Source organism: Dendrobates tinctorius, unplaced genomic scaffold (assembly GCF_039654945.1).
Source record: "Dendrobates tinctorius isolate UK_male_01 unplaced genomic scaffold, ASM3965494v1 ptg000213l, whole genome shotgun sequence".
Taxonomy (NCBI): Eukaryota; Metazoa; Chordata; class Amphibia; order Anura; family Dendrobatidae; genus Dendrobates; species Dendrobates tinctorius.
Genome location: NW_027361880.1, coordinates 5,669,047 through 5,682,728, shown reverse-complemented (window position 1 = coordinate 5,682,728; position 13,682 = coordinate 5,669,047). Strand labels below are relative to the sequence as shown.

Here is a 13,682-nt window from a genome sequence, read left to right as displayed (position 1 = left end):
AAATTAGCGAAAAAGGATCTGGGCACCACTACAGCACTATGTTGAAGAAAGTAGCTAAGCTTGGGGAGTAATATCATTTTAATTAAACTAATACGTCCGGCCACAGACAGTGGTAGTTTACCCCAGACCGCAAATTTGACTTTAACCATCTCCCGCAGCGGATATATATTAAGTTGCAAATCAAGTTTACTGTCTCTAGAAATATGGACACCCAGGTATTTAAAACTGGTTACAATGGGTAGCAGGGAGAGAGTCTCAAGTCGTGACATTGGAGCATGGGAAAGAGGCATCAAAGCAGATTTCTCCCAATTTATATATAGGCAAGAGTATTTAACAAATTTATTTATAATAGTGATTACTCTTGTTAGGGTTTCCCCTGCTTTGTCCATAAATATCACCATATCGTCAGCATATAAGCCTATGGTATCTGTCCGACCCGCTATCTATATACCAGCAACATCAGGGGAAGATCTTATACGAAATGCCAGTGCTTCAATAGCATGAGCAAAAAGGGCCGGGGAAAGGGGACATCCCTGACGAGTTCCCCTATGTAGGGAAAATGGCTCAGATATGGAATTATTTACGATGACCCGGGCCTTAGGTTTCATGTACAAAATACTGACCCATTTTTGGAATATATCACCGAATCCATACCTCTGCAAACATGCACGGAGAAAAGGCCATTCAAGAGAGTCAAAGGCCTTGGCCGCATCCAGCGATGCCAATGCCCACTCATTGTCCGGCACCAGGGAGCTACATTGGACCACTGACTGGACTCGTCTAATATTGATAGAGGTGTTCTTACCAGGCATAAAGCCAGTTTGGTCAGAGTGTACAAGATCTACTGTAATATGACTGAATTCAACCTTTTGGCCAAAATTTTTGTGAAAATCTTATAATCCACATTTACCAATGATATGGGTCGATAAGATCCACATTCTAAAGGGACTTTCCCCTCCTTTTTAAGAACTATTATATTAGCCTCATAGAAGGATTCCGGCATGCATCCCCTTCCCAAATCCCACGAAACACCGTCAACAAAAGGGGCGCTAGTGTCTCCTGGTAATTCCTATACAGTTCAACAGGGAATCCATCCGGCCCAGGGGCCTTCCCGGGGGCCACATCCTTTATGGCATCCTCCACCTCCTCCAGAGTAAACTCAGCATCCATAAAGGCCCGCTGGGAAGGACTCAGTACGGGAAACTCTATATCATTTAGACACCCCAGGCCATCCACATCAGTCTTTGAATTATACAATGAACTATAATAATCAGAAAAACATTTCAGTATTTCCTCCGTTGAAGAAACCAGAGTACCATCCAAGTTGCGGACCTGTAGAATCGTGTTAGTTGTATTTTGCTGTCACACCAAATAAGCCAAAAATTTACTAGCCTGATTCCCCATTTCAAAATAAGATTGTCTAGTAAAAAATAGTTTACGCTTAGTTTTAGTATCAATATATTAAGTATGTAACCTTTGAGCAGTCAACCACTCCACCCTATTCCTATTAGTTTGATCAGATATATAGGCTGCCTCCGAATCTTTCAGACGTCGCTCCATCTCGCCATCCTCCTCCGATGTCCTCATAGACTTATATTGAGAAGTGACTTCCAGCCCGCCCAGCAAACACTGGAGCCATCGGGCAGGTCACAACTAGCAGAAGATGTCTGGAGCAGCTCAGAGAACAGCAGAAGACTGAGACTGGCAAGTATTCTACTACACGCAGTGAACACGTTAGAGATATCACTCCGGCGGTGAAACAACAAAAAACACTCCGGAGTGGTACGTAAAGCAAAATTCATGAATCGGCTAAACATAAATAAGATGTTGTGCCTCCCAGTGGCTAATATAAAGAGGGTGCTATAATATGCTCAGCATTCTGCTAGCAAAAAATCTGATTAAAACGAGCAAACCTTTATAAATTCACCTTCAGAGTTCTGCCAATGAGTGATTTTATCATTATGGTGGCATATTTATCACATTTAAGTCAATGATGGGATGTTAGAATACAGCTAGCAGATATAATATTAAAGACTCACTCATCTCTAATACTAATGTGCCTGTAAGAGTTGTAATTTTTTTTAGGGAAATCTATATTTAGAGAAAAAATATAGTGAAAGCATGTCATCATGCAGAATTGCTTATTTACCTGCCGACCTTCTTAGATGTAGATGCACTGAATGAAGATTTCGTCTGAACAAGTGTCCCGCCATCTGCAATGATAAAAAAAATCTCTCTGTATGTGAGTAATATATACATAGAACACATTAATAATGCAGTCCCAGCCTCATAGGTGCTTTCAATCGCGTGATGCATGTTATGTAATTAGAAATAGAAAATAAATGAGGTAAAAGAAATTGTATACACTCACTCTCCGATCGTTTTACATAACTGGCCTCTACAGTCGTGGTTCTTGATGTTTTGCTGCCATCATCTGCGAAACATAACATTTATATTTAAAAAGCACAGAGGGATAAATGCAGTACAAGGGGAATGCATCACTACTTTACGCGAGAGCTACAGGTAAACGCTTCATGACTTCTAGTCACCCATGTGACTGGGCCAAACTATCCTGACCAGATTAGTCTTTCATATAATTTGTGTTATTTCAAAGGATTTCCTCTGAAACATTCATTGGCTAGAAAAGTGTGATTACTGGGCATTCTATCACCGGGCCCACAACCATTCACTAGAACGGAGGTCCTAAGCCAGGTCGTGCTGGGAGATTGTGTGTAGCAAGGGTTCACCTTGGGTCCTGCTGCTCCTTTCAAGGTCTTTGGTGCTTATGAAAAGTGAAGTGCTCAGATGTCTGCATTTATCCTAAATAAAAAACTAAATGTAATAGTGCTATGGTTATTCAACCACTGCTCCATTCAAAGAGCTCAATGCGGTCATGCAGGTTAGAGGAAAGAAGGTTAAAGGCTACAATTCTAATGATTGTCAGGTTCCTCAGCTATAAGACATCGATCACCGACACGGAATATCTTAGGTCTATTGAGGCAAAACCTCTAACATTATCCAAACAAAATTCTATATTAAGGGGAAGAAAAATATATTCACACTGTTTTTTTTAATTGGCTTTAGGCTAGGTTCAAAAGTGGCAGACTACCCCATTGTATCTGCCTATGAGGAATGTTATTGACTCTGCATCAGTGGCCACAACTGAGGTCTTTATTTTACTCGGATTTGTAAAAAAAAAAAAAAAAAAAAAAAAATGAAAATCCTTCTGGGAACTGCATCTTGACAGTTACTTACTTGACTGGACCAACCTCTGTGTTTTAGTGATGGTGCTAATGGCCGAGCCGTGATTTGTTGTTTCAGTCTGTCGTAAACTTGTCTCTGTGCTCCTTGCCATCCTGGACTCCTTCTCCTTGTTCTTTAGTTCCTGTAAGCGCTGCTCTCTTTCCTTCTCCCGTTGTTCTAACAAAAAAGCAAATATATTCAGCAAAGCGTAGAAGCCATAGACATTTTACCAAGCAAAAGTCACTGGCTTAAAAAGCGTTAAGACAACAAGGTTTAGCACCCAAGAGCATTTGAGCTTCTGAACACACTATGAAGTAATCCAAATGCAACGACATAAGTATACATATTCAGCTGCACGTCAAATCTTGCCTGAAAATCTGCAGTAAATCCTCAATATACAGGAAAGGCCTAAAGCATCATTTCAGATTTGAAAAACTGCATCATGTGGGGCTAAATAGGTGTAAAATACCTCTTTTTCGCTGTCGTAGCTCCCTCATGGCTGAACGGATTAGCCTCCTCTCTTCGAAGTCTGTGGTGCCATCCAACTGGATCACAAAAGGAAACACTACAGGAATGAGACTCTGCACAAGAGAATCCACAACCCTCCAAAAAAGCCTCCTGATCTCACCATTTTATCAAGAACATCCTCATCTTCGATAGCGCGCAGTTCATCAGCTGTCACTTTGCCCTTTTTTTCTTGCTCCGCTTTCACAATTTCAGTTGTGCTGGGAAGAAATACTTCAACCTGCTGACTGCCCTGTTGTGATGGCTCCGGCTCAACCTGCAGAACAACAAGACGTTAGGTCAAGCATGATACTAGCACGTGTCTTGTTGAACAGAGCCAGAGTTTAGACAGTTTATTGCCCATTTATTTTTACAACTTAAAAATTAAGCCATAATTTGTAACATTTTCATTGGGTATCCAATTATGGGAAATTTAGTTTGCAAAACATGTTCCTGGTATTTTACCTTCAACGGCCTACTGATGACATTTACATAAAAGTATTCTTACATGTTTGACAAGCAAGATGATATGTGCCTTCAATTACAGAGTTCCTTGCAGTCACGACTAAAGGAAAGGTTCTATCTTTGGAATGAGACCATTGACCGTAACAAAAATGGTACCTTAGGGGGTATTGTTCATGGGGCAAAATTTGGCTGCATTTGGCCACAAAAACAGATATCTGAAGTAGCGGGAGGTTTATCCACCTGTTATCCAAAACAGTTCCAAAAACATTTCATACTGGAGGATCCAATAGGTCTATACATTACATGGAAAGCCCATTGAACACTAGGAACTTGGTTCCTCCTAATATTACAGGTGATCAATGGGGACCAAAGAAATTATCTGGTCAAATATTGGTTAAAATATACTTAAAGCAAGTCACCCAGTCCTGTAGAAATCCAGCCTCTAATATAAAGTTTTCTAAACTAAAAACTTAGTGTCAGCTGGAGACATTTGTCACTGTACATTATCACAAGTGTTCGAACATTTTACTGGTAAAAAAAAAAAATAAAAAAAAAATGAGCCGGGTTAGGGTAAGCTGTCTGCACGAGGTGAAATCAGTCTGTAATGGAGGATCTGGAAGGAAGAATTGTTCGGAAACCACAGATAGGAATGTATCTGGCACCAGACCCAAATAGCTATATCAGGACACAGCATGTTACTGAACTATTCAAAGCGTTTCACTAGATGCCGTACAGGGGAACTGCCACAAATTAACACCAGGGTATCTGAAGAAACAGGCTATGTTTTCACGTTCAGTTTTTTTTATTCGGTTTTTAAAGCCAACGTCAAGTGTGGATGTAAGAAGAGGAAAAGTATTGGTCTTTCACACGTGTCTTTTGATCTATTCATGGATTTGGCTTTAAAAAAACGGCTTCCAACAATGTGCTTAGAAAGTCATAATAGTAATTCTTCATTATGCCAGCCATGCAAAATACTGCTGAGGAACGCAGCCAAAATATAGACGTTGGCTTGTGTATATGGAGGTCCTAATGTCCGAGGCAACTTCTATACATTGAAGCTGTCCACCAACATGTCATACTAATGTGACCTGTTCTTGTTGCTCAATAGATGGGATCTATAGGGTAAAACCCACCAACTTGGAAATCTGGTGCAATCAGCAGGCAATAACACAAGAAGCTTTACAGATTGATAGGTTTTTAGAAAAAATTAATAAAATAACTTGTAATTCATTTATTGAACAGTGTCTCTACTTGAGGATCAGCGTGGGTGGTTCTACGTGGCGACTGACCACTTTCACTGCATATACAAAGCTGCCAGTCATTGATTAAAACTGCCCACTTGACTCCTACTAAATTAATAAAGGGGAAGAATCAGACGGCCAAATAACTGGGACGAGGATCAAAGCGCAATGCTTGGTCTGGCCATCGGCTCTCCTGAGCGGAGCGTATATTTCTATACAGCCGTCACGCTTGGGTCCTGAGAGCCGTCCGCCACTCCGAATTATATGGTCGTCTGACTCTTCCCCTTACACGGTACAGTTTCACACAAAACTATACGTCAATCTGCTCAGCTCTTCCTGCATATAACATGCTGCTGTCAGATAGTAGTAATAAAAACATAGTACAGTTATTACACAAAAAATACAAATTATTCTAGTAATACGAACACTAATAAAAATTTTAAACCGTAACGGTCACTTCTATTATATTTCATGAATCATAGCACCCATGAACATGAGTCATTTTGTAACATTATCAGAGAAGTCTCCTGGACTGAACTCAATTCCCAAGTAAAATCTTGGGTGAATACAGACCTACAAATTACGGCGCTAGGAGAGGAAGCTGGTGCTTGTAGGGCGGGCAGGGGAGGGGATTGTAGGAGGGATTTGGGAGAGAGAGACACATCCTGCTGCAAGTCCTCAGGAAACTACAGTTATGGTTTAACTTTTTTTTTTTACCATAGATTTATAAAAAATGTTTCAGTAGAACGAGCAGCAGAATGTGTCGGCGTCTTGCTCCTACCTCCTTTCTTCATAGCATCTTAGCAGCAACAATCATGTCCCCTTTAAGAGGAAAATCAGTCTTCCCTAAATACAGATTTTATTCTTGACATGTGTTTGAAAAATAAATCCAGGAGGAGAAAGAAAAAGATTTTTTTTCCCCGATAAGATATATTACAAGCTTACTTATTCATGTGTAAAATAAAAAATGTTAAAGCCCGGCTCCTCTAAGGTTACCTACTGCTGGCCTATGTTCTAAAACTATATTAGGCTGCAGCCAATTACACAGATTCTTGCACTGTACTGGAATCTAGATAATTGTAGCAAGTGGAAAAGGTAAGGAGTCTATATTTAAACAGTGTTCTCCCCCTGCTGTTCCTAGTAATTGTAAGATATTCAATATGAAACGCTACCGAAGCACAGAATTGGCAGGCATTGCTGATATTAGTTTTCTGGCTCTTTAAATTGGCTGCTGTTATCAGTCTTGCTATTAAATTTATTGTACCCCGGTTACATGACAGAGTATTAGACAAAAGTGTTTGAAATTGGAGAGGAGACAAGGACATTCATCCCATTAAAATGCACACGGATAATTTTAGAGGGTTAGGCCACATTCAGAAGTTCAGTATTGTACATCTGTGTGTGTAAGCAAAAATCGAGAGTAGAACAATCAGAGGAAAGTATAATGGAAACATGTCACCACTTCTACAATTATCACCCACCCCTGATTTTGGCTTACAGATAGTGACGTAAAATACTGACCAAATACTGACAGTGTGAACGTGGCCTTAAAGAGTAAAATCATTGAAGGCCATCATGTTCCCTCGACACCTCTTCAGCAGCCACTAGTAAAGACAATTGCCCAGAAAAATAAAATCAAACTTCTTGCAGCCCAGATATAATGCATAGACTTGAGGGACTTACAAGACTGTCACTTCTAGATAAATGTACTGAGGAAGATCTTCGTGTACTGGCAAACCTTGGAGGATGGGGTACAGAACTGCAAGCTTCCTGTGCGCCAATAAAAAGAGTCAGCTCTTCCACCTGCCGGGTCAACCGCACTTGTTCTAAATGGAGAAGAAGATTCTCTTCCTTCAAGTCATTGACTGCCGACGTCAGTGGTTCCAACAACATGGCCATGTCCCGCAGTTGCTGAGTGACTTGCTTCTGAAAGAGCACAAATTCATGCCCCGCATTCTGCATGGGTTCTGAGTGCTGATTATCCAACTCCTGGATGCCCGCACTAGGCATATTCGGACAAGTGGTGTTTGGATCTCGAGGACAGAGGCAACACTTAGCCGGGAGTACCAGATATAAGCAGTAGGAAGAGCGGAGACACAGCAAGGACCACTAGATGTGAACACGACCTAGTACAGAGGAGACTGAGTGGGTGCAGGGGGTCTGCCTTCCAGTACAGTTATGATCACATATCAGAGCGGATCTGTCCAAGGACGCAGCTAGTGTCCGGCTCTGATCCCCCTTCTAATCCCGATATGGGGGGATGTTTACAGACAGGAGCTATAAATATATTTACATAATACTTTCTGCAGACAAAGGGGAAGAAAGATGTGGGCACAGCAGGTGGCAGGAAGCTGCCAAATCCTAGCACTGGAATAGGAAAGTTAACCACTCACCTCCCAGTACTGTGTCTACACAATACAAGGGGCTCCTGCAATATACAGTAGGAAGAACATGGATATATGCTACAAACTCACCGGTATATTCTATAAACTGAAACCGCAAAAAAGGATGTAACAATTAATATGCCTACAATCCCAGACTAATTCCGCTTTCCATTAATTACAATTTTTTTTCTATGTTTGCTTAGCAACAACGCCAATGACGCAATGTGTGACAGCGCCTCACCCCCATAATGTTGTAGGGGCCTGACCTGGTCACTGGCACTCCTGGTGACTTCTGTACACTGAATCCTAATCTGGATTTTTTTTTTTTCTGCTATAATTTTTGCTTTTTTTTTTTTTCTTAAGCCCGAATTCACACATCGCGGCTGCACCTTGGCCGAAACTGCCGACATGCGGCTTTTTTACCGGAAGCAGAGCCAGAACGGTGAATGGATTATGGCTGGCATTACAGCAAAGTGCCACTGAAATGAATAGAGCATCACTGCAATACCACAGGCAAGCTGGGGACAGATGAGGCACTGCTGTTGAAAACAGTCATTTTTTTAGCCCATACAACTCCTTTAATGCTTTAATGGCAGTGCCTTTATTTTCCTTACGGACATGTCTTTTTTTTCCTGAAGGGGGGGAGGAGGAGTAGATTCTAACTGAAAAATAGAATTGGGCATATCACAATGTTCTTCTTGGGAGATTTTTAAAATCTATTCTCATGTCTGTATCAATGTTAAAGGGAGCTCTGCAAAAAGGAGCCACAAAAAAGGATAGACACAAAAAGGACCAAGATCTGGAAAAGTTCATTCCTGACCTGTAGACGGACCTGCGATAATGGACAGAGCCAACGTTTCCCTGTTCTACCACTATACAATAGAAATGAAGAATTCTGCTGAGTACAAGGGAACAATGTGATCCAGTTATTCTAGAAAGTAAGAAGCTTCGTTCTGGATGCTGGGGCTGAGGAGCCAGAAGGAAAAGAAATACTACTGAAGGACACTTCCTTAGTGGCAAGATTTAACATAAGATTGTCTGCAGAAGCTTCCAAGTGGTGAGTCACTACTGGCCTATAATAATATATTTCGTAATATAATATGGACCATGATGTAATGCCAAAAAATGCATCATGCTGTATGGTAATAGGCTTCCCCTGAGCAGCAGTGACAAGGAGGGGAAGCCGGCACTGGAGAGCTCACAGAAAGCCAACAGTATGGGCTTGGAAGCACAGGATGTTAGTGGTTTGTCCCCGGATCAACATCCTTTAAATGCACGTAGACCTCCAATACATCCAGTGGATGATATGACATGACATTAGTATAAGGTCAGCACAGCTCCAAGACTATCTAATATAATTTAGGATGTTACTTTATGCTGGAGATTCCTTTGGAGAGCATTTCCCTTTCAAATTCCTATACACAGAATAAAAAGAACAAAAGTTTTATTTAAGCTAACATTAGCCATAGATGTACCTTAAAAAGGGAATCTGTCAACCGGTTTTGCTATGTAATCTAAGAGCAGCATAATGTAGGGCAGAGACCCTGAATCCAGCAAAGCGTCATTTTGATACAAGTGTAATGAGGTGATGGGGACCCTCCTATGCTTCCCCTTCTCTGGTCTGTCACTTGTGTGCAGTTCCCTAATGTTCATTAATGTGAATGTATTTGATGTGTTGTAATGTAAATATACCATGTGTTGTGTATCGGATTAGCGACAGAATAGGAACTAGCAGTAGTATAGAATAATGGGGTTAGAAAAGATGGGGGCATAATAGAGATAGGAATTAGGAGTGTTAGTTTAGGTACAGGCAGCATAGGGGTTTTCCCAGTGGGGAGGAGTTAGAACAGTGCAGAGCAATTGAATATATAGGAGAGATACTTCCTGGCTAGGCAGCAGAGCCCAGGAAGCCTTGACCAGGGCAAGGAGTAAGGAGCAGCAGTGAGAGAGACAGTCTGCCAGCTGTGAGGATAAAGCTGCTATGACAGGAAGGGGCCCCAGGCTGACAGTTGTGCAGGCGTTCATCAGCAAAGATAGGACCACTCCAAGAAGGATCCGGGGTCAACAACCGGGGCAGGTGAAGCTGAGATGGTGAACCTGGCACCTTTTCCCATTGAAGCCGGACCAGGGGATGGTAGGAACCTGGTGGGCCTGAAGACACAGATGGGACAGGGATTGTCCAGAAGCGAGGCAGGAATTGCCAGAAGAGAGATAGAGTTATCAGGAAGAATAGAGGCTGCCCAGAAGGCAGGGAACGCTAGAGAGATGCTCCTCTGCGTACACTGTGCTGCTTACACTGTTACTGCTCAGTAAAGTTAAACTGTTGGCACAGAGTAATGCCTCTGCGATGGTTTGTGAAGCTTGGGAATGCAGAGCCAGAGTGACAGAAGCCAAGGGGAATCTGACAGCATCCGTGAGTGCCCTGCGCATCTGCACATGCAGCAGAAGGGACATTGTATATCTGTGTGGCACCAGGGTGTGGGAACCGTACAACCCATTGCCACGACTACCACCCTGGCTGCTTTACACAATCACAGTTTTCTCTTTTGCAGATCTAGCAGTGCTCAGAATGCAGAGCCCTGTATAACCCCACCCACACCGCAGAATAGCAGATTTCTGTAAACACTGTAAATTGGCATGAGACACCTACTTCTGTAATGATATCTCCTGCTGAAAAAAACACAGATTTTATTGAAACAGCAACATACAGCCTTGTATGACATTGCTGTAATCAGGGTCTGAGCCACTACATTGTGCTGCTCTCGGATTACATATTACAGCAAAACCTGCTGCAAGATTCCCTTTATTCTTAAGGATTATTAGAATTATTGCTGGGTTAATCAGTTTTAATGTGGGAATAAAATAATAGTATGGACTGGGGAAAATCAACCCCCACCAATAGGAACGCTTAATATTTATCTATCTTTCAGCTGTTGGATGACAGGGAGATGGCTATGCCATTTAGGCTAAGTGCACACGTACCGGAACTCTCGCGGAAATTACCGCGAGAATTCCAGAATTCCATTCCACGGGAAAAATCGCATTTTAAATTCCCGCGATTTTCCCGCGGAAAAACTAGCATTTTGCAAGCGTATTTAGCTTGCAAAATGCTAGCGTTTTCCAAGCGATCTGTAGCATCGCTTGGAGAACTGATTGACAGGTTGGTCACACTCGTCAAACATAGTGTTTTCAAGTGTGACTAACTTTTTACTTCTGAGGCCGCCTATGTAAAAAAAAAAATAAAAAAAAAAAAAAGGGTTATTCTCAACTTCCGGCGTCCCACGCATCCGTTCCCAGTAATCCTTTGCGAAAATGCCCGCGATGACGTCCGTTCTCGCGGGATCGCAATGTCTCGCGGTAATTCGCGATGACGTTGCGCGAATGACCGCGAGACTTCGCGATCCCACGAGACTGGACGTCATCGTGGGCATTTTCGCAAAGGATTACTGGGACCGGGAGCGTGGAGAGAGGCGGGAAGGCTGCGCGGGACGCCGGAAGGTAAGAATAACAATATTTTTTATTTTAAATTCTATTTTTTACAGGGATATGGTACCCAAAGCCCGGAGGACAGTCTCCTCTCCTCCGGACCGTGGGTACCATCCGCAATTGTTCTGCTTACTTTCCGCATGGTGGGCACAGCCACATGCGGGAAGTAAGCGGAACAATGCATTCCTATGGGTGCGGGATCGCCGCGATTCCGCAAATTAAGGCTGTGTTCACACACAGCGTTTTTTTAGCGGTTTTTACCGCGGTTTTCACTATAAAACCGCTATAAAACCGCTAAAAATAAGCTGCACAGTCATTTCTATGCATTTTGCACTTTGTGTGCACATTGATGCGTTTTTTACCGCGAAAAAAACGCATCGCGGTAAAAACCGCAGCATGCACATTAATTTTGCGTTTTTTTCCGCGGTTTAGGCTTCTCCCATGCTTTTAGAAACCGCTACGGTAAAAAACGCATCAAAAACGCACAAAAACCGCCGCGGAAAAATAGGTGCGGTTTCTGGGAAGGGATTCAGGTTTTCGTGCAGAAATTTTCTGCAACGTGTGCACATACGCTAATGAGCATGCTGCGTTTTTTACTGCGAAGCGATTCCGCCGCGGTAAAAACCGCAGCATTAGCACAGCATTGCGGAGTCCCATAGGAATGCATGGGATGCTTATTTTTCGCGTTTTTGCGGCAAAATCGCGCGGTTAAAACTGCCGCGGAAACACGAAAAAAAACGCCACGTGTGAACTCAGCCAACAGTGTTGCTGAGTGGGCTCCTGGTACTGGAGAGCTATGGATCTTTGTGGCCTATGTAGGATTAGTTCCTTTGTGATCACTAACTCATCATTATGCGGTATCCATCACTCTCCACTAGAACACCATCTCCCTTCCCGGACCCCTGAGGGCATAACTGCGATTGCAACTGAACTTCCGAATTGTGAGAAATCATCCAATAACTGAATGCAGCGAACCTATGCGCTGCCATTGAAAGTGCCATACCGCTTGAGAACAGAGAGCTTAGAATAGCCGACCGCGACATTCATTCTCTACAGGCTTCAGAAACCCAATACCATACCTACACTATACATCCGGTAATCATGCTACTCTAAATCTGCACCCTCATGTGATTAGGAGATCGGCCATGGAGGGGGAGGTATAGTTCTATCATTTACCTACTTGATAGTGCTGCCTACAATAACCTATTATAGATATGGTTTCAGATTCATGTCCGCATAGCCAAAAACAGGGAAAGGACCTGCTGTGATCTGCACCACCTACCGAGTCCATATATCCAGAGATGGTTGGATTTACACAAACCATCATTAAAACTGAAAGGCCAAGCAGAAAACATCTAAAATTAGGAGGCACACGACAATATGACTCTGTTGCTACGCAATCATTGACGAGGTTGTGATTAGAAGCCCTCTGCAGGGAGAAAACAGATCGTAGGAACAGAAGGTGAAAACTAACTGGATATTAAAGTTATTAACAATGAGAGAAAATGGAAACACTTAAGTCAAAGCCAAGCCGACCACTACACGACTACGGGATGTGTCCTCACCTTTATGCAGCCATGTGTAAGGGCAGCACACAATAGGGACAAATATGGGTTTCAGGAATGTGCCTGTGGTATCCTTTATATGATTTTACGCTCACATTATGCTGGGGGCTAGGAGTCCCCACAATGATCTGCACAAGCTCAGGAGTCCTCTGTCTTCACGAGCCTTGAGCCAACCCTTCCCTGTAGCCGCTGATTGACCGTTCTCTATATGCACAGTAAGAAAAAAAACTGACAATCGGCAGAAGAGGAAGGAATGAAAGGTTTGTTCTACAGGCTAACATGTGGTTAGGGTCGCATTCACACTGTTCTGCAGGGCTTGTACACCATAGTCAGGAACCTCTGCCAAGGGTTATTTGGATATTTATACTACCCCTTCAGGGGGCGTACTAACTCTGCCCACAACGTACGTCCTTACGCTGGCAATGATGTCAGGATGTAATCTTTTATTGCACGCGCCTCAGCATTCAGTAGTGAACCCTGCGTGCACTCACAGAGCAAAAAGACATTAAAGGGCCAGCGGCTGTCAAAATATAGCTGCCGGCCCAAGCACCGTGGTCCCCGGGAATCTTCCCGGGGGCTGGATAGGTGGTCATTGAGGGCTGCAAACTGCCCGCGGGCTTGAGTTTCCCCACCCCTGCTTTAAATGATACTAGGGTGAAATCTTGAGCAGCAATTTGTAGCCAGCACCAAGTGTCTGAAGTTGGGGTGCAAGATGAAAAGTTCTGTCTTTGTAGAGAAGATATTGCTGCTGTTTTAATTCTAAGACATGTGCATGCATAAGCAGGAGATCATTT

The 13,682-nt window shown here is 42.9% G+C and overlaps 1 protein-coding gene across 2 annotated transcripts in view; it reads right to left on the bottom strand.

The window, feature by feature from the left end:
• SMTN (smoothelin) overlaps positions 1-13,682 on the bottom strand; it is a 176,953-nt gene that overhangs the window by 58,012 nt on the left and 105,259 nt on the right. For both annotated transcript variants that reach the window (XM_073554795.1, XM_073554794.1), the window contains exons 11-15: positions 3,872-4,024; positions 3,713-3,788; positions 3,256-3,420; positions 2,372-2,434; positions 2,150-2,213 (exon numbers count right to left, since the gene is read on the bottom strand). In XM_073554795.1, coding sequence (XP_073410896.1) covers positions 2,150-2,213; positions 2,372-2,434; positions 3,256-3,420; positions 3,713-3,788; positions 3,872-4,024 — 521 coding nt within the window. The remainder of the gene's footprint in view (positions 1-2,149; positions 2,214-2,371; positions 2,435-3,255; positions 3,421-3,712; positions 3,789-3,871; positions 4,025-13,682) is intronic.